This window comes from Brassica napus, chromosome C7, assembly GCF_020379485.1.
Source record: "Brassica napus cultivar Da-Ae chromosome C7, Da-Ae, whole genome shotgun sequence".
Lineage (NCBI taxonomy): Eukaryota > Viridiplantae > Streptophyta > Magnoliopsida > Brassicales > Brassicaceae > Brassica > Brassica napus.
Window position 1 is genome coordinate 38009975 of NC_063450.1, and position 20810 is coordinate 38030784.

At 36.4% G+C, this 20810-nt stretch overlaps 3 protein-coding genes and 1 long non-coding RNA gene across 4 annotated transcripts; 3 read left to right on the forward strand and 1 right to left on the reverse strand.

Moving 5' to 3' along the window:
• Positions 1-1098: 1098 nt before the first annotated feature.
• LOC111213303 (piriformospora indica-insensitive protein 2-like) lies at positions 1099-3353 on the reverse strand. Its single transcript, XM_048763546.1, has 2 exons — positions 2946-3353; positions 1099-2531 (listed from the first exon to the last, which is right to left on the reverse strand). The coding sequence occupies exons 1-2, from the start codon at positions 3153-3155 to the stop codon at positions 1320-1322; spliced, it is 1422 nt and encodes a 473-aa protein (XP_048619503.1). The 5' UTR covers positions 3156-3353; the 3' UTR covers positions 1099-1319.
• A 2249-nt stretch (positions 3354-5602) lies between these two features.
• On the forward strand, positions 5603-8574 carry LOC111207399. Its single transcript, XR_002659609.2, has 5 exons — positions 5603-6815; positions 6915-6995; positions 7066-7157; positions 7514-7949; positions 8067-8574. It is a non-coding gene; the product is annotated as an uncharacterized LOC111207399 (long non-coding RNA).
• Positions 8575-9419: 845 nt separating this feature from the next.
• LOC106410120 (protein CHUP1, chloroplastic-like) lies at positions 9420-13944 on the forward strand. Its single transcript, XM_013850611.3, has 8 exons — positions 9420-10031; positions 10109-10173; positions 10247-10990; positions 11388-12758; positions 12834-13147; positions 13244-13355; positions 13441-13584; positions 13673-13944. The coding sequence occupies exons 1-8, from the start codon at positions 9935-9937 to the stop codon at positions 13784-13786; spliced, it is 2961 nt and encodes a 986-aa protein (XP_013706065.2). The 5' UTR covers positions 9420-9934; the 3' UTR covers positions 13787-13944.
• A 766-nt stretch (positions 13945-14710) lies between these two features.
• Positions 14711-16546, forward strand: LOC106408126 (aspartyl protease family protein 2-like). Its single transcript, XM_048762785.1, has one exon. It carries the CDS (start codon positions 15034-15036, stop codon positions 16387-16389), a length of 1356 nt encoding a protein of 451 aa, XP_048618742.1. The 5' UTR covers positions 14711-15033; the 3' UTR covers positions 16390-16546.
• The last annotated feature ends 4264 nt before the right edge of the window (positions 16547-20810 follow it).

A 20810-nucleotide genomic window follows, 5' to 3' on the forward strand; every position in this document is an offset into this window, starting at 1 on the left:
TGGTTCAGATAAGTATTAAATACTGTACTAGTAAGAAAATACAAGATACATTTGACAAATGTTTCAAAGTCATAAAAATAAATACTCTCCTTGTTTCTAAAAATAGAATGTTTTATAAAATTTTGATGTTCCAATATATAAGATGTTTTTATTTTTTTATGTAATTTTTATAATTTTAGTAAAAATTATGTATCCAATCATATTTTAATAGTCTATTTTGTAATTGGTTGAATATCATTAATTTATAGTTTTAATGATATTTTTTAGACAAAAAATAATTTTTGTAATATGTGTGTTTCTATCTAAACATCTTATATTTAGGATCAGAGAGAATAATGTGTACAGCGGGTTAGGTATGCAATCTACTAGCAAATGCACCATATTTAAAAAAAAAATGTTTTAACGAAGATTCATAAACATTTTCTACACTTTACATATCCGTTCAAACGCCACTCTGTGTATAGCTTTAATGTCATAAAATCTTTTCAAAACTTTAAACAACCAAACAATTAATTTTTCTTTATGGGTTATAGTAACTAAAAGTACGTTAGCCGCCACCTATGAACAAATAATAACTTATGGAGTTATGAGACAGACGTAAGAAGAAAAAGAGAGCTATAAATGATCGTAAAAAGCTTACTGCAAACCTAAACAAAAGTTAAAAAGTAAAAGAAGTTTTTCAGTTTATACTAAAAACCCTAACTGTCTCATCTTTAATTGACAGTATCTACTTTTTAATTTCATAATTTATTTTTTTACAAATAGTCATTAAATTCTCTCAGCGAAGAAGATCAGAAAATTCCAGGCAATACAAGGCTTTGTTTGGTTTGGTTTGTATTGTCTGTTTGCAACCAGTGACAGAGTTCTGACTTCTAAGACACCAAAGTTAGCTATATTTGGATACATATGCTTAAATGCTTTGCATCTTCACTTAAAAGCATTTAACAGTTATGGTCACAACAAATCGTTTTATACATAGGAAACCTTAATATATTCACATAGTTTGGACGTATAGAGATGTACGATTTATCTCTCAACTGATGATGATTCGTGGCTGAAGAGCTTGTGCTGTGGTTAGTGGTTACTTGAGAAAGTGAAAATTACAAACCTTTTTAGTTTATAAAAAAATAATTACCATACATACATTAACAAGTACATTACAACACATACACATTACACAGCGTGTTTTATATCAAGACACAGAAGAAACCAGACTTCTTGTTACATCCAAAAGGATTTGATTTTCTTAATTAACTGACATCAAAATCTATCAACCAACACATCGATACTACAAAAGCATCGAACAAACAAAAACATATTTATATCAATAATACAATAAGAGAAAGCTCCAAAAGCAAATCCCACGTCAACCCATTTGACAACACACGTCTTGTAATCATCAAAGACATTGATGAACTTGAATCCTCTTTCTTAAGGTTTCTCAACGTTTGTAGAATTACCAAATCACCCTCTGTTTTCTTCATCTTGCTGCAAGGCTTAAGACCAAGTGGAGGCACGTAGCTACGAGATTCTGACACGATATCGTACTGACAAAGATTCGGATTCTTAGAAGCCTTAAATCTTGTCCCCATCTTCTCATAGAACTTTGTTGAGAATCTAAGCTCTCCCGTTAGATTGTTTCCGTGGATGTACAGAGCACCAAGATAAGGCAAAGTCTCCAACTCTTTTGATGGGACTGTACCGGTTAACTCGTTGTCGTTCAGACCAAGAAACCTCAATCTTTTCAACTTGGTTAAACCATAAGGAATGTCACCTCTTAAACCCATCTTAGATAGATCCAAAACCACCAAGCTGCCCATATTCTCCCACTTCCCCATCATGTCATCAATATCCATTGGGTTTCCTGATAAAACCAGATCTGTTAAGGAACGAATCTTTTCAACGTTTTGAGAAAACCCACCAGAGATTCTGTTGTTCCTCACATCCAAAAGTGTCAGATTCTTCAAAAACCCAATTCCTTGTGGTAACTTCCCTTCTAGTTGGTTATTGCTTAGGTCAAGCTTAAGCAACGAAACCATCTCTCCAATAGTTGAAGGCAATGTCCCTGAGAAGGAGTTTCTACTCAAATCCAAGATCAATAGATTTTTAAACCCATTGAAACAATCTGGAATCGTTCCGGTGAACAAGTTTCCCGCAAGAACCAACCGTTTTAAGCTCGATAGATTGCAAAGCCTGGTCGGTAACTTCCCATTGAACCCATTTTCAAGAACCACCAAAGACTTTAGGTTTGTGAGACTTCCAAATGTTTCAGGAAGTTCACCAATCAAACCGGGATTGGATCTAAACTCGAGAGATTCTAAGTTGCTTCCCAAGCTTATCCAATCTTCTTTGGATATTGTTAAGGAAGAGGTGAAACATTTGACGAACGAGAGAGATTTCAAGTGCTTGAGCTTGAATAGCTGTGGCTTTATCTCCAAACTTGCGGCGCAAGCAAGCGAGTTTTCATGAACAAGACCTAGGGTTAGCTCCGTGACATACCACAAGTCATCATAGAGATCACAAGAAACACCCTGAAAATCCAAAGAGAATTGTTTCAAATTATTGAAAGAATATAACAAAAAATTTGGGTGGTGGGGTCAATCAATGTGCACTGCACATATATAATTGAAGCCAACCATATTGTAAAACATTTAAAGAAACGGAAAGTAGATCTTATATGGAAATAGATATGCACTTTGATGCATTCAAGCTTTAAAGTTTCACTTACTGGTTATGGAATTTTCAAAGTGGACAGACATTTTGAACATAACAATTATTCAGACAACTACACAACAAATTATTTTCAAGATCTTCACAAAAAAATCAAGAACTCCTTGGACAAAAACAAATTCTTTTTATTTTGGCTACAACAACAAAATAAAAAAACACACACATGGATTTAAGCATGAATCGAAGACTGAATGGTTGTTGTAATGAAACAAAACCTGAATAGGAGTCCAACCACAAGGGTCAGGATAAAGATCAGAGCCATTCCAAGAATCACCAACAAACCCTTGAATCGTTGAGTAAAGAGCTTCCCTTTCTGATATCTCCATCGGAGCTCCGTCATCAGTTACCTCCGGCGACGATGATTCTCCGGCGATGCACCACCGGAAAACAAGAAATAGGAAGAGAACAGAGTGAATCCAAGACATTGTGGAAAAACAGAGGAATGAGGTAAACCAAAGAGCTATGTGATTAGCTGTGTAAAAAGTTTGGTGGTTTATCTCTGGGGTTCTTTGTCTTATGGGATGATTATTTATTGACGAGAGAGCGAGAGGTCGTTGGGAGTCAATGGGTTTCTCATTATAGCTCCAGCCTCCAAGCGTTACAAGAAAGAAATAAATAAAAAGAAATCGAGGGTCTGTAACGAGAAAGACATTTGGTTATATGTTGTTGTCTCTGTCACACAGGAAAGTAAATGTGGCATTTGTTCCCATAACCCATGCATGTTATTATACACGTATTAACCTTTTCTTTTGATATATCATTATGAAAAAAGAAGAAGGCTAATAAGGAAAATAATACTCCAGGAAGCACATAGACCAAGGTAGCCATTGAATTTAATGTCTTTATTATTGACAAAGATTATCCTTTCTTATAGGCCTAGGCGTGCAGATTCTTATTCATATCTTTTTTTTTCTGATATTTGAGTTTTTGGATTCAGCCTCTTGTATATTGTAAAGCTTGATTTGGTTACAATAGGTTTTGTTTCAGGGATATTTTATAATTTTGTATAAGATTTATTTTGGATTCATACTCATTTCAAATTTGACTAGTAATATTGTGAGTTTAATTACTCTTATATATCATATTCAGAATAAATATAAATTAAATATTGAGTTATTTTATTTAGGTTTCAAATATTCGATAGAACTAATTCCTTTTATTAAATTCATTTTTAACTTGTTGATCTTTTTTGGTATTTGTTCTGAATCGGATTAAATTCAAATGTATTCACGATCTAAAATAGAATTTTACGAGATTCATTCGAATATCTTTTTTTTTATGACTTTGGTATCTGGATGTCGTCGAAAGAGACTCGACTAGCGTCTAATGACCGTCCATCGGAGCTGAAACGGGGATCCCGCCGAAAGCATCCAGGAGAACCGTCTTTTTCACCCCACTTTAATCAACAACGGCCAAGATTTGAATTTTAGGTGGCAAAATCTACAACTGTGAACCCTTTATAACCAGGCCACGAGCACCCGGTACAAATAAGATCAGATACAAATTAAGGCGTTCAGAATGAAAGAGATTAGTTGATAAATTAACTACACAGATAGTAAAACAGAGCACCAAAATCTTTTTGTATCGAGTAGTGTGAGATTCAAGATGGGTAATAAATGAACTAAATGCAAATAGCATGATAAATTTAGGGGTAGGCAAAAAAAACAAGCCAAATCAAATCAAACTAAACCCAAAGTAACCCAAATCAAACAAAAATATATGTATATACCATTTGGTCAAAGATCCGAAAAATCGCATATTTTTTTTTTGAAAATGAGATCTACTTGTACTTTAAACTTTCGAGTTATTCTACTGTCACTTTAAACTTTCAAAGTGACATTTATATCATAACAACCATTCAGCCTGGTTTACTTTTTCATCAAATAAAAAATTTGTGCAAGAGTAAAAGTGATGATGTGTTGGTCATTTTTTCAAAAAAAAAAAACTAATTAATAAAATAAAATAAAAACCAGAAACTTAAATAAAAAATGCGAAGGCTAAATAAAATTCAAAAAAAATTAAAAAATCAGAAAATAAAACAAAAATTCAGAAAATTAAATAAAATTGTAAAAATAAACTAAATTAAATTAAAATACAAAAAATTAAATAAAAATTCAGAAAATTAAACAAAAGTTAAAGAAAAAAGTCACAAAATTAAAAAAATTCAAAATTCAAATTATGTTTTTTTTTTAATATACAAGATTATTTTTTAAAAGAAAACAAACATATCATCGTTGACAATAACAATTTAAAACATATCACTGTTGATGATGGTGGTTTCACATAACCATTAACAATGACGTTTTTGACATATCTCTAATGATAATTTCCGACTTCATCACTAAAAATGATGGTAGATATGTTAATAACAGTGTTTTCGACAACCATCATTTAAAACAGTAGATATGTCAAGTTTTTTTTAAATTGTAGATACCGTTTTAAATTATGGTTGTCGAAAACATTGTTATTGCTAACCGTCATTTTAACGATGATGTCGGAAACTATCTTAGAGATATGTCAAAAGTGTCATTGTTAATAGTTCTGTGAAAAACCACCATTGTCATCAGTGATATGTTTGAAACTATTATTGTCACGATGATATGTTTGTTTTCTTTTAAAAATTAATAATGTAATTAAAAAAAAAACTATTTTGATTTTTTATGAATTTTGTGATTTTTCCTTTAATTTTCAGATTTTTTATTTAATTTTCTGTATTTTAATTTAATCTTATTTATTTTATTTGATTTTATGTATTTTAATTTTATCTAATATATTTTTGAAATTTTATTTAATTCTCTGAATTTTGTTTTATTTTCCAAATTTGTATTTAGTTATCTGATTTTTATTTAATTTTCTGATTTTTATTTAATTTATTAATTAAATAATTAATTTTTCAAAAAACCCAACACATCATCACATTTACATGTACAACATGTTAGTTTTTTACTTGATGAACAAATAAACCAGATTGAAAATTTTTGTGATACAAGTGTCACTTTGAAGGTTTAAAGTGTCACTAGAAGTCACTTTTAAAGTTTTTTATGCGATTTATCCGTTAAAGATTTTATTAAATCAAATGGTTATGTTGCTTTGGTTTTAAACCAAACTGAACCAAAAAAACCAAAGTGTTTTTTAATTAGATTAACTAAATATACGCTAACAAAGAAAAACTAAATATACTAATAATATTAAAATTTAAGATATTTAACCTAAACAACTAAACATAAATTTGTATATTTTTCTTATAAATGAATAGAAAAAGACAACCAAAATAAAATAAAAGAATATGAATGTTATGCTCTAACATCAAAACCGAAAACTATCTATTATATTTATGTCTGTTTGAAGATAATAATATAAAATTATTAGATTATATTCTATATTTTTATCAGATGTTTAGATTTACGTTTAAATACGAATAAAAAAAATAATTTAGTGTGATGATTTGTTTTAAAAATTATATTTTTGTAACCGATTTAAAACAAAACTAAAAGATCAACTTGATTTAACTAAACAAACAAAAAAGAAACAAACTACCTTGAACTGAACGCAAACGAAACTAAACTATAACCAAACCAAATACAAACCAAACTGAACTAAATCTGAATTAAAACGAATACAAACTATACCAAATTGATTTTGGTTAAATTTTTCTTAAATCCAAATAAATCAAACCAAGCCGAATCTAACCCAAACTAAACCTGAATTTAAACCAAAATGGGTAAACCGCCAATCTACATGTTTGTGTTAAATGATAGATGATTCAACCGAGAGAGATGGTTAAAACTACACCGGGAAAAAAAACTCAAACCAAAACCTTCCGCGCAAATCAGAGGTATCACTCACTATCACAGCAGCAAGCATCTCTTCCCCATCTTCTCTGGTTGCTTCTTCCAAACTGAAGCATCCACTAATTGACGTTACTGACGAAGAGAAATTTGCTCATTCTCGATTACAAAGTCACCAAAGTATCCACCCCTTCACCTTCCCGAAGTTGGCTCATTTACTCGTACGACATCGTTTTTTAACCTCCCATCACTCGTTCAAGTCGTTGCCTCATGGATCTCTTCTTCCTCACTGGAAATGTAAACAAAGTTTGTATCTTTCCTCATAAAGTGGTTCTTTCTAGTTTCGTGTTTGCAATTGATTTCAATCTTCTTTTGTTTTGTTTTGTCGGGGTTTAGAGTTGCGGAATGTTTGTAGTCACTGGTGTTGGATCTTCACTTGCTGTTCTCTTAGCTACTACTTCTCAATTTCCAGGAAAGGTCAGTTTTTTTTTCTATTCTCTACTCTGGTTTTGTGTGTTCGTTGACAGGGTTTAGGTTATGTTTTTAGGCGCAATCCATTGCATTGTTTATGTGTGGGTTTGGATCACAATGATAATGAAGAGAGTGAAAGAATCATTAGCAGCTTTGATGAAACTAAAGGTTTGTTTCGATGAACTTACTCTTACTCTCTCATACGATAACTTTTTTTTTTTTTTTTTTTTTTTTTTTTTTTTGCTAAATGGTAAATATCATTGAAGAAATGAAAGTTTGGTTACAAACTTAATTGAACCACAATCTGCAGAGAGCTCGTCTGATCCTAGTGATCGCAAAAAAATTAAAAAACCACTAGGATACATAAAGATTAATTCCAAGCCTCAAACAAAGAGGACTTGAGATTAATAGATAGTAAGATCAAGTAAAACAACAATGTAAACCCCTCTTCAAAGCGCTTCTTGCGGAAGCAAGAGAATAACCTGGAAAATCAGTCGAGAACTCACCGAAGTGGCTCCGAGCAGGCATCGACGGAAGCGCCTGGCTTACGCCCCGGAGCTCCGCTGGAGGAGGACCTCGACCAACCAACCTAACTATCTCGACTCGGAGACAAAAGCTCCGCCATACCAACACTGCGCACAAGGAAGCACGAGTTACGGTCAAGCGTAGGCGGTACAACTGACTCCAAAAACCGCCCACGCGACACACAAGATGCAGCAGAAACCATGCTTTTAAGCATGAGCCTCAGATCATATGCTATATGAGTTGAGCCTTAGCTGTCCAACTCTGATCATGAACATGTAACTTGCAGTTAAGTTGTTCAGATAACTGAAGAGGAAGAACTGGCAGATGAGTTGTGTACTAGACGAGAGTATGCTAGATGGCTAGTTCGTTCAAACATTTTTATTAGAGAGGTAATGAATGCTACTTCTGCAGATCCTGACTTCGAGTACATACAAGGTATTAAGCAATCCATACATGTCTACTTCGGTTTAGTAGTTTGTTACCACTTGTTAATTTGTTTCTATTGAATTTACCTTAAAGTAAGTAAGTTTCTTTTCTGATTTTTCATTTTAGCTTTGGCAGAGGCAGGCATAACGTTATCGGGGGAAGATACTAACATTAATTTTTATCCTGAGAGAGAGGTATATAAAGAGGATATAAGCTTATTACTTCATCTGCTATTGTTTTTGTTTTTCATTGATGTCTTATTGTTTCAACATTTATGGTTCCTCCAGTTTTGTTACCCGGCTCCGATTTGATTAACTGGAAAGCTCAATTGTATTGTAATTCAGTCCTGGTTTTAAAATTTGAAACAAACCAATCTTTGGTTTCAAAAGAGTAATAAAGTTGAGAATAATCACACTACAGAATCCATTTTGATACTATTCCCACTCACAAAATGTCTCCCAAAATTCAAAATTTGAAGAGCGATTTACAGAACATAAACCGTTAAATGGAATGGAATCTTCACGACATTGTCAACTATCAAAAGCCCACCAGTCGACATTATCAGCAACCAAAGGGACAGATCTATTCTTCTTCTTCTTCTTTGTCTTCCTTCCCTAATCTGAAACCTGGTAAGCTTCTCAAGACTTTCATCTTCCATATCACGCACCTGGGTTTGCTTAAAAATCGAATCTTTTTGAGTTTTGTCTGATTGAATCCACTCCTTCCTCCTCTAGACATTCAGTTTAGTATAGGGTTTGACTTTCATAGTTACAGTCAGACGAGTACTGGGTCATACATAGTTAAGAGTTACGTCTTCTGTTTTAGAAAAGAAAGTTTCCCAACTCTTTTGATGAATTCCAAATTTTTGCACAAAAAAAATTAAAACTGTTCTTGTCTTTGGTGAGCTGTTGACACCAGAAAATTCCTCTGCCATACAATATAACAGATATTTGGTACATGTACAATTCCATTCTCTCCACTTGTCCTAATCCTCACTGGCAAATGTCTGAATCAAAATAGTGGTTATTTTCTTCCTAATCTTTAACTGTTTTATGCAGATTGGTAAAAAAAAAAAAAATAGAATCAGAATCTACTGGAAGGTCTATCTACTATGAGTTTCCACACCCTATCATGTAAGATTCTTTCTTCTATTATCTCTTCCCAGTCACTCATACAAGAGTTTTGTTTACTTAGATAAGGCTAAAAGGGCAATAAACATGTGAAAAGAATCTATGGCTGTGAGAAGAAACTGGTTTTTGAGTGAAGATAATTAAAAGGCCATTTTTAAAGTTAAACCTCAACCTCTCTGTTTTCTTGTGATTGGTTACTGCTACGTAGCGTATCAACGCACCTCTACTTGGTACTGGTCCCATAAATTCACAACATAATCTCTAAGAAAACGTTTTCTTTTTGTTTCTAGACCAATTTGAGATAACTAATCTTTATATTGAGTAGATTGGTCTTCAAGGATAGTAAATGTCATATTCTTTTGTGTTTAGTTCACCGTCTAGTTTTGTAAAGTGGTTTGACAAAAGAGACAAAAAGGATAATTTTTTCAGGCAATTATTGAGTGTGTTTTTTCTTACGTCTGCTTAGATTCACACAAGTACTTTGCTTCTTGGTCATGGTCCATTTATTAACCAAACATGTCTATTTCCTCATCTGTCTTGAGCTAAATAACAGCCACTATTCTTTATTGATGATTTTGGCCTTTGATGCATGAGAGGTCCATAAAGCTGATAAGATTGAATTTTTTTTCTTGATGATAAGTGTCTTCTTTTTTCTTTGGGTGGACATAGTTGTTTAAAGTTTTGTCAGTATCTGAGAGTTTCTCTTACTGGAACAAATATGTTACAAGGTTCATGAACTGGATTGGGACTAAAAGTTTTTCTTGGAGGAACTATGGATTAAGTTATTACTCGTAGTGTATCTTTGGAGAAGATCTGTAGATGAGACGGAGAAGAGAGTTTATTCACAATTCAAGGTGTTAATATATGATTGTGCGGGTAGGGTTTGTTGTTGCTGCTTCTGTTGCAGCTGTTGCTGTTAAGCAGCTCAACCGTAAACCTTCCAAACCGAGCAAACCATCAGGTAACAAGCACACGAGATTCTCCATTTGATTGCATTTATAGATTCTGACTTTGTTCTTTGTTTTTGTTTGCTCTAAGAAAATGGCAAAGGAGGCAATACAGAACAGGCCGTGTCTCCCAACAACGATCACAATGATAAGAGTGTAAGTGTACTTACCAACAGTTTTCTTTTTGTTGTTTGTTGTTGTCATGTTCTTGATGGATAATGATTTTCAGGTGGAAGAGGAGGAAGAAGAAGAGGTGAAACTGATCAACAGCGTGATCAATCAGACTCGTGAAAGCTTCTCAGACTATTTAGATGCTGATATTGAAAATCTTTTATCCGGTGAGATCGAGTATCCATTACCTAGCGATGACAACAGCTTGGAGAAAGCAGAGAAAGAGAGGAAATACGAGAGCGAGATGGCCTACAACGACAGCGAGCTGGAGAGGCTGAGACAGCTAGTCAAAGAGCTAGAAGAAAGAGAAGTGAAGCTCGAAGGAGAGCTGCTCGAGTACTACGGACTCAAAGAGCAAGAATCTGACATCGTCGAGTTGCAAAGACAGCTCAAGATCAAGACCGTTGAGATCGATATGCTGAACATCACTATCAACTCTCTCCAAGCGGAGAGGAAGAAGCTTCAAGAAGAGATCTCGCAGAACGGTGTTGTGAGGAAAGAGCTTGAAGCTGCGAGAAACAAGATCAAGGAGTTGCAGAGGCAGATACAGCTCGACGCTAACCAGACGAAAGGACAGCTGCTTTTGCTTAAGCAGCATGTCTCTAGTCTTCAGATGAAAGAGGAAGAAGCGATGAATAAGGACAGTGAGGTTGAGAGGAAGCTGAAAGCTGTTCAGGAGATGGAAGTGGAAGTGATGGAACTCAAGAGGAAGAACAAAGAGCTTCAACATGAGAAGAGAGAGTTAACCATTAAACTTGATTCAGCAGAAGCAAGAATCTCAGCTCTTTCAAACATGACTGAGGTAAGTGTAATCATGGTTCTAAAAATCTGTTTAAGCGGCAACTCAGTCCTATCTGAATCAATTTTTTTTAAAATCCGATTTAAACAACTTAAACCGATTTAAATTATTCTAAATCGGTTAAAATTGATCTAAAATAGTCTAAATCTTTTAAATTAAACAATAATGTTAGTATAAATCTACAAATATATATATATCTAATTTTGATAATTGATAACAATAATTTTATAATTAAAATATCTTATATAAATGTTAAAAATGAATATTTAGTTAACACATAGGCCTAGCCTAGCCTAGCCTATGCCACCGAATAATCCGTCTAGTCGATAGTTTGAAGGTAATAAGTCTTGCATCAAAGTTTGTTTCTGTCTGTAGATTAATGTTTCTTGTCTCTTTGTAGAGTGATAAAGTGGCGAAAGTAAGAGAAGAGGTTAACAACTTGAAGCATAACAATGAAGACTTGCTAAAACAAGTGGAAGGGCTTCAGCTGAGCAGGTTCAGTGAAGTTGAGGAACTGGTTTACCTCCGTTGGGTCAATGCATGTTTACGTTATGAGCTAAGAAACTACCAGACACCAGCTGGTAAAATTTCTGCTCGCGACTTAAGCAAGAACCTAAGCCCCAAGTCTCAAGCCAAGGCCAAACGGTTGATGCTAGAGTACGCTGGCTCAGAACGTGGCCAAGGAGACACCGATGTAGAGAGCAACTTCTCCCAGCCTTCGTCTCCCGGAAGCGACGATTTCGACAACGCGTCGATGGATAGTTCCACGAGTAGGTTTAGTAGCTTGAGCAAGAAACCGGGTCTGATTCAGAAGCTTAAGAGGTGGGGCGGTAAAAGTAAAGATGATTCAAGCGTTCAGTCGTCTCCTTCGAGGTCATTCTATGGTGGATCGCCTGGGAGACTTAGCGTGAGTATGAATAAACAGAGAGGTCCTTTGGAGTCTCTGATGATTAGAAACGCTGGTGAATCAGTAGCTATAACGACGTTTGGTAAAGTGGATCAAGAAAGTCCCGGTACACCTGAAACTCCGAATCTTCCGAGAATCAGAACGCAGCAACAAGCTTCACCGGGTGAGCCTTTGAATAACGTTTCGGCGTCGTTTCAAGTGATGTCTAAGTCGGTTGATAATGTTCTGGACGAGAAGTATCCTGCGTATAAAGATAGGCATAAGCTTGCGGTTGAGAGGGAGAAGCATATTAAGCATAAAGCAGATCAAGCGAGGGCTGAGAGGTTTGGAGGCAATGTGGCTTTGCCTCCTAAACTAGCTCAGCTCAAGGAGAAACCAGTTTCAGTTCCCTCCTTGACCAGGACGGTTACCGCAAGTGATCAGTCTAGCGACGGCAACGATGGTAAAGCCAGCGAAAACGCGCAAGCCGTGGCGAAAATGAAGCTTGTGGATATTGAGAAACGTCCTCCTAGGGTGCCTCGCCCGCCTCCTAGATCAGCTGGAGGTGGTAAAAGTACTAATGTGCCTTCCCCTAGACCTCCTTTGCCTGGTGGTGGTCCACCACCTCCCCCTCCTCCACCTGGTGGTGGCGTTGGTGGGCCTCCGCCGCCACCACCTCCTCCTGGAGCACTTGGAAGAGGAGCGGGAAGCGGGAGCAAAGTTCACAGAGCTCCTGAGCTTGTTGAGTTTTATCAGTCGTTGATGAAACGTGAAGCGAAGAAAGATGGTTCACCTTCTCTGATCTCTCCAGGAACTGGTAGCTCATCTGAAGCGAGGAGCAATATGATTGGTGAAATAGAGAATCGATCAACGTTCCTCTTAGCAGTAAGTTCACTCACTTTTTTTTTTAACTCAATAGATTCAATATAACAACTGAAGTTTTGAAAAATTTGATTACAGGTGAAAGCGGATGTGGAAACACAAGGCGACTTTGTTCAGTCGTTAGCAACTGAAGTTAGAGCTGCTTCATTCACCGACGTAGAAGATCTCTTGGCTTTCGTTAGCTGGCTAGATGAAGAGCTCTCCTTCTTGGCTGATGAGAGAGCGGTTCTTAAACACTTTGACTGGCCAGAAGGCAAAGCTGATGCGTTAAGAGAAGCAGCTTTTGAGTATCAAGATCTCATGAAACTTGAGAAGCAAGTTACTTCCTTTGTCGATGATCCGAATCTTCCTTGTGAACCTGCGTTGAAGAAGATGTACAAATTGCTTGAGAAGTAAGTTAATATCAACCTCAAAGGCAAAGAAAGGAGTATCAAATCACACCAAATCTTGATTTTTACTAAACGTTTGGTTTCTGCTATGCTTCACAGGGTTGAGCAAAGTGTATACGCGCTTTTACGTACAAGAGACATGGCGGTTTCACGATACAAAGAGTTTGGCATTCCAGTTGATTGGTTGTCTGATTCTGGCGTTGTTGGAAAGGTGTTTTAGTTTGTTCTTTCTGTATCTTCTATTACATAATACATGTTTGAGTCTTGAAAAATGTCATGTTTCTTTTGTCACACAGATCAAGCTTTCATCGGTCCAGCTGGCGAGGAAGTACATGAAACGAGTAGCTTATGAGCTTGATTCAATCAGTGGATCTGATAAAGACCCTAACAGAGAGTTCTTGCTTCTCCAAGGTGTTCGTTTTGCTTTTAGAGTACATCAGGTAATAAAAGAAACACTAGAATCAAACAAGAACTTAAGAATCATATGAATAGATGTCTAAATGTTTTTTCTATGATGTATGGATGCAGTTTGCTGGAGGCTTTGATGCAGAAAGCATGAAAGCATTTGAAGAGCTTAGAAGCAGAGCCAAAACTGAATCTGGAGGAGACAATACTAATAACAATGAAGAATCTGTAAACTGAGTTTCTTATTTACATTTTCACTTCGTTGTCTCTCTGTATCATTGTACCACCACATACTTGTCAGATTGAAAATGATTTATAGTACAGTGAAAGTTATAGATTGTTGTAAAAAAAACAAGAACAAAAAAAACTTTCTTTAAGATTTTTTTGTAAGTTCATTTTGTTATTTTTCTTAGTTTTTAAATAATAAATTCGCAATAAATTTGTAATCTCCCAAACTACTGCAACAAGATAAAATAATTGTGGTTTGTCATAAGAGTCACATGTTTCATACCATGTGCAGCCATGCACACATTATCACCCGAATCTTCTTCCTCTTTAATGTTTTACATTATTTATTAATTTTTACTTGTTTAAATTCATCACAAAATATTGATAAAGCTGGTTTCCAAGCTTAGTAACATACAAAACTGAACAGAAATGGATTTTCAGCATATAACAACAAGTAATAGTAACAAGGTTTTGTTGTTATGTAATCATATAAAGAAAAATTATCATGTTTTCATTTTTCGAAATTAAGTACTTGCTGCCACCACCTAACATACAGGGTCCATTTCTTGGGTATAGTACTTTACACGTCCAAACAAGATCTACATTTATAATTATTAGTAATAATTATTGTCATGATAATCACCCATATCATCCGACCATATATAATAAAAGAAATACATTCACGGATCTAAGATTAAGATTATAATCACTACAAAGAATCAATATAATTTCAAAAACAAAATTAATCATTTCCTCTTTTTCTTAATTTTACACAATTGTTTAAAATAAATATTATATATAACTAATAATAAGATAAAATATATAATATAAACAGTCACACTCACACAGGTATAGTTTTGTATAAATTTTGCATTAAAATTATATAATGTAAAAAACAATTATCTAAAACGTCAAAGAGTATAAAATGAAAGAGAAATTGTTTAATATTTATGATATTATTACACTTCTATAGAGATTAAAACATTAGCTTTTGATATTTAAAGTGAAAGAAAGGAACAAAGAAACAAAACAAAAACACATTTAGACAGCTAAGCCAAAGCTTTCTTTTGCTGCCCCCGAAACTGAAATCTTTCAGTCTTCACGTTACACTGTCCTAACATTTTGATTTTCGACCATACATACTGACAAAACCGTATAATATACCGTATACTACGCGCTCTGTCTTCTTCATCTCTTAAAACACACAGACACCCCACGTACACTCGTCCTCTCTCTCTCTCTCTCTCTCTCTCTCAATGTTACCTCTTATCGTCCTCTGCTCTTTACTCTCTCTACTCCTCCTCCCGCCGGCGTATCTCGCCGCCGTGAGTGATGACGAGTACCTGAAGCTTCCATTACTACGTAAATCTCCGTTACCTTCTCCGACGCAAGCTCTGGCTTTAGACACTCGCCGTCTCCATTTTCTATCTCTCCGCCGTAAGACCATCCCATTTGTCAAATCTCCGGTATCCTCCGGCGCTTCTTCCGGGTCGGGTCAATACTTCGTGGATCTCCGGATCGGCCAACCGCCTCAGTCGCTACTCCTGATCGCCGATACCGGAAGCGATCTCGTTTGGGTGAAATGCTCCGCTTGTCGAAACTGCTCTCTCCACTCTCCGGCCACCGCCTTCTTCCCTCGCCACTCCTCCACATTCTCTCCGACTCATTGCTATGACCCGACTTGTCGACTCGTACCCAAACCGAATCCGGCTCCGAAATGTAACCATACCCGGCTCCATTCCACGTGTCCGTACGAGTACGCTTACGCGGACGGTTCATTAACCTCCGGTCTATTCGCTACAGAAACGACGACGTTGAGGACTAGCTCCGGTAGGGAAGCAAATCTAAAGAGCGTCGCTTTCGGATGCGGATTTCGGATCTCGGGTCAAAGCGTATCGGGTACGAGTTTTAATGGAGCCCATGGAGTTATGGGCTTGGGCCGTGGGCCTATTTCTTTTGCTTCACAGTTGGGCCGTCGATTCGGTAACAAGTTTTCGTATTGCTTAATGGATTTCACTCTCTCTCCGCCTCCGACTAGTTACCTCACCATCGGAGGAGTTCGATCCGGCGCCGTTTCGAAGCTTTCCTTCACTCCGTTACTAACGAATCCGTTATCTCCGACGTTTTACTACGTTCGATTGAAATCGATTTCCGTCAACGGTGCGAAATTACGAATCGATCCTTCCGTTTGGGAAATCGACGGTTCAGGTAACGGCGGAACCGTCGTGGATTCCGGTACAACCCTCTCGTTTTTGGCTGATCCGGCGTATCGACTGGTAGTCGCGACTATGAGACGACGGATCAGGCTCCCGAATGCGGCGGAGCTGACTCCGGGATTCGATCTATGCGTTAACGTCTCCGGCGTTTTGAAGCCGGAAAAGATGATGCCGAGATTGAAATTCGGATTTGCAGGCGGTGCGGTGTTCGTTCCGCCGCCGAGGAATTATTTTATCGAGACGGAGGAACATATCCAGTGTCTGGCGATTCAATCGGTGAATCCGAAGGTGGGATTCTCGGTGATTGGGAATTTGATGCAGCAAGGGTTCTTGTTTGAATTTGATAGAGATAGGTCTCGGCTGGGTTTTTCTCGTCACGGTTGCGCTTCGCCGTGATGATTACCGGAATATTCTGTTCTCGACTAGCTCAAAGATTCTTTTATCCTTTGTAATTTTACTTATGTTTTTCTTTCCGTTTTGGAAGCGCGGGATTGGATGGCGGTTCGCTGTTACCGAAAACAGGAATAAAATAATCTTTTTGGAGTTTGTATAATTTCGGACTTGAAATACAATAATTATACTAGGTGTTTAAGAATTTTTTTTTTAAATCTAACTTATATTTAAAAATAAATTTCATTAAATATTATAGATTTTACTATTTTTTTAGATTAGATATTTAAATTTTTACAAAATTGCAGAAAATTTTGAAATATTTAGTAATACAAATTGTACAAAGATAATAATATTTCCAAATTTGAAACGTTATATATGAATATATTTATTTTATAGATGATGTATGAGCTATTACCATATTTAAGAAAAGTTTACCAAAAAGAAATATCAATATTAAATGTAGTATATGAATTATTACTATATTCTAATAAGTTTGCCAAAAATATAAATCAACATTAAATGAAATTATCCATGTCATATTTTTCTTGAAGTCATGTCATCAATTTCAGTAGTCATGTCATATTTGTTTTGTGAAATTGATTGTAAAGAGAACATGTGGCAAAATCACTTCGCAAATATAGTCTAGAGGATTACTGTGAAAAATATAGGGCACACAAAGTTGAATAGTCAGGTGGATGTCTATCGTAGGCCCATAAGTCCATGTTCTAAAGGGTTCAATATTCCTAGCTTTGTATCCATATATATATATATATGTATTTATCTATGGAACAAGGAGATCAATCAATTCTCTATTTTTCTTATCAGCACCAAACTCTAACCATTTGACCGACATCCAAATACACAAAACCTAACCCTAGGCGTCAAAGAAAAAAAAATATCGGCAATGATGCACCTCACGCTAGATCCACATCATCTTCGTTTGATAAAGCTAAGTTTTCTCTCTTATTTGAAAACCATACGTATTATCAGAGACATGATTATGTTTTTTTTTTCACAGACTTCATCATCTCCAAAACATCATTACTCACTACTAAGATACGTGTCATTCACATATATTTCGATGTTATTTGGTTTTATCGTGAATTTAACGATAGTGAAATTTACATAGAATAATTAACTGGTTTGTTGTTGGTTTGATTGATTTGGAGTTTGGTTTATCGTGTTATTCTCGACGTGAGGGAGATAAGTATTGCTTTAATAAAATTGTGATTTAACTGCAGTTTCATGCTTTGTTATCGAATCCATATTATAGTGTCGACTTTATAAGCTCAAACTCAATCGTTTTTCTGAAATTATATTCGTATGGATCTGATTTTACTTAATCCATATACCATATTCTACTACGTGCTATTCGTATGTTTATAAGTTTGACTTCAGCCGTATATATTATTGCTTCGCACTTTTCTTGTAATACACATTATTGTTTAACATCGTCTTCTTTATACGATTGTCTTCCTTGCAATATACATTCTTATTGGTTTAAAGCGTGTAAAGTTTGAATTTGGTAGCTTGATTAATTAATTGCTTATAATCGTTACTGATTTTTCACGTTTACAATCATTCTTAACATGTGTAGAATATCACGTTAAGTTGAAATAATACAAACTTGCTTTTGTGTCTACGTGTTACATATATGTTGGAAAGTAACACGTATGAAGTTAAAGTCCTTTGCTATTGAATGTTTTGTCATCACATTTGATTTTACGGCTGAGAAAATTGTTTGTTTGCTAGTTTCTAATCAAAGTTTAAGACTGAATGCTTTTGAGTGTTTTTACAATATGAATATTGATTGACTTAATGTTGACGTATAGCTTTGTCTGACATGCAAGCTCTGAATTGTTTTGCTTTGAACTCCTTTGTAATAAGCTCAATTGTCTGTATGGTCAACACTTAAAATTTAATTATATGGACTTGAAAGTTTTGATGTCTAACGTATAAGGTGCCATGTTTCCTGAGCAAAAAACTATGAATATCTCAGGTTGTTTTGCACGAGATTATAAGAGAGCTGAAAAAGGTGTTTTAAAGACTCTCGTCATGTCATATCTCCAGTTTCCGTTTCACTTCTATTGTAACGATCCGGTTTATCAAAACCGGTTTGGTTTGGTTTAATTAAAATAATAATTATAACTAAACCCTCTTTTCATTTTGGGTAAACCGTGCTATATATATATATCATCGTACGCATCTCCCTTTCCCCTATTTTACCTAGCCGTAATCTCCATTTCAGCCATATTCCCTCGTGACGTCTTGCTTTACACCGCAGCCACTGTTGTCGTCTACTGTCGGAGCCACCGTATATCATCAGAGAGGTAGTCTTTCTCATCGGAGCCGTCGCGTTCCGTCACGACTAGTCACAGATTTGCAAGTCACCGGAGAGCCTTGTCTTTGTTACCGTAGACAACGTGTAGAATTGGTTATCAAAATTGCTCGTTTATTAAGCTCAAAGGCAACTCATATTTATACATACGTGAAGTGTATCCTATCTCCTACATCTCAGGAGATTTACACAATATATCGTTAACAAACTTTATGTTTATCTAACTTAAGATAACTCCCACAATACTCCCCTTCAAGTTGGAGGGTCCAAAGGAGTGACACCCAACTTGGATGCTAACGTATGGAACTGAGCCTTGCCTAGAGCTTTTGTTAAGACATCAGCGATCTGCGTATCTGTCGTGATGTGTTTAGTAACAATAATGCCATCACGAACCGCATCCCTGACCGAATGACAATCATTTTCGATATGTTTCGTGCGTTCATGAAAGACCGGATTAGCAGCAATATAGATGGCCGCTTGACTATCACAGAAGAAGCGTGTAGGTTCTTGTTGTTTGACTCCCAATTCTGTTAACAATTTGCGAAGCCATTTGATTTCTCTTAATGCAGTGGCCATCGACCTGTACTCGGCCTCAGCGGAAGAATGTGAAACTGTGCGCTGCTTCTTGGTCTTCCAAGATATCGGCGAACCACCGAGCATGACAACAGAAGCGCTCAGGGAACGTCGCGTAATGGGGCACGAAGACCAATCTGAATCACAGTAGACTGTCAATGTAAGGTCCGTATCAGATGAGAGAAAGACACCATACCCAACCGTGCCTCTCAAGAAACGAACAACTCGTGTAGCAGCATCCCAGTGAGCTTGCTTTGGTTTCTTCATAAATTGTGTCAAGATATGAACCGCATAGCTAAGTTCTGGACGTGTATGCATAAGATAAATCAAACGTCCCACAAGTCGACGATACTTTTGTGGATCATCAAACGCTGGACTCTCCACAGTAGCAAGACGATGATTCTGTTCTAGCGGCGTTAAAGCTGGCACTTCACTGAGATTCTCTGTATCCGAAACAATATCCAACGCGTATTTTCGCTGAGAAAGAAAAATGCCATTTGGTCCACGACTAACCTCAATCCCCAAGAAGTATCGTAGTTTGCCTAGATCCTTCATTGAGAAACAACGACCAAGATAATCTTTGAACTTCTGTATCATATACGCATCATTCCCACAAATCAAAAGATCATCCACATATATAAGGACTCGAATCTCCAGTCCCTTCTTCGTATATGAAAACAAGGAATAGTCATCATAGGCTTGTGTGAAACCAAACCTGAACAAAGCATCTGAGAGCTTTTTGAACCAATACCTAGGCGCTTGTTTAAGGCCATATAAGGACTTCTTCAAACGACAGACCTTGCCAGGATGTGTGTGACGAAACCCCGGTGGTAATTTCATATAGACCTCCTCCTCTAAGTCACCATGGAGAAAGGTGTTGTTAACGTCCATTTGATAAATCTCCCACTGTTTAGCAGCAGCAATGCGAAGTAAAGAACGAATGGTAGTCATCTTCACCACTGGGGCGAAGGTTTCATTATAATCCTTCCCCGCGACCTGCTTGCGCCCATTACCAACCACTCGAGCTTTGTGACGCAGAATCGTCCCATCAGGATTATATTTTATTTTATAAACCCATTGACTATCAATAGCCTCTTTGCCGGGAGGGAGATCTGTGATGTCCCATGTACCTTGTTCCTCCAAGGCATCGACTTCAACATACATCGCATCGTCCCAAATCTTTTGACCAATAGCTTCTTTAAAGTGTTTTGGCTCAACTCCAGCCGTTATGGCAGCCATGTAAGCTTGATGTCCTGAGGAAAAGTCAGCATCAGCTATAAACTGAGATAAGGGATATTGCGACGTACCTTGAACCGCTTGCAAAGGCTTTGATGTGGAGGATGAAGAGCATGGAGCGTGAGGGGTATTTGCAGCCGTAGTGTTGTATGTGACATAGTCAGTAAGTCGCACAGACGGAGTGCGTTCGCGCTGTCCTCGTCCTGAGGGAGCAACCGGCTCTGGTTCTGGTGTGACATTATGTTCTGTTTGTGACGTGACGGACAGTGGAGGTGGT

Excerpts from the sequence above, each read along its gene's own strand:
- LOC106408126 (XM_048762785.1), top strand. The coding sequence starts at position 15,034 with ATGTTACCTCTTATCGTCCTCTGCTCTTTACTCTCTCTACTCCTCCTC.
- LOC106410120 (XM_013850611.3), top strand. The coding sequence starts at position 9,935 with ATGATTGTGCGGGTAGGGTTTGTTGTTGCTGCTTCTGTTGCAGCTGTT. Across the intron at positions 10,174-10,246 it reads ACGATCACAATGATAAGAGT|GTGGAAGAGGAGGAAGAAGA; the intron begins GTAAGTGTACTT and ends AATGATTTTCAG. Across the intron at positions 13,148-13,243 it reads ATGTACAAATTGCTTGAGAA|GGTTGAGCAAAGTGTATACG; the intron begins GTAAGTTAATAT and ends TATGCTTCACAG.
- LOC111213303 (XM_048763546.1), bottom strand. The coding sequence starts at position 3,155 with ATGTCTTGGATTCACTCTGTTCTCTTCCTATTTCTTGTTTTCCGGTGG. Across the intron at positions 2,532-2,945 it reads GTGGTTGGACTCCTATTCAG|GGTGTTTCTTGTGATCTCTA; the intron begins GTTTTGTTTCAT and ends TTGGATTTTCAG.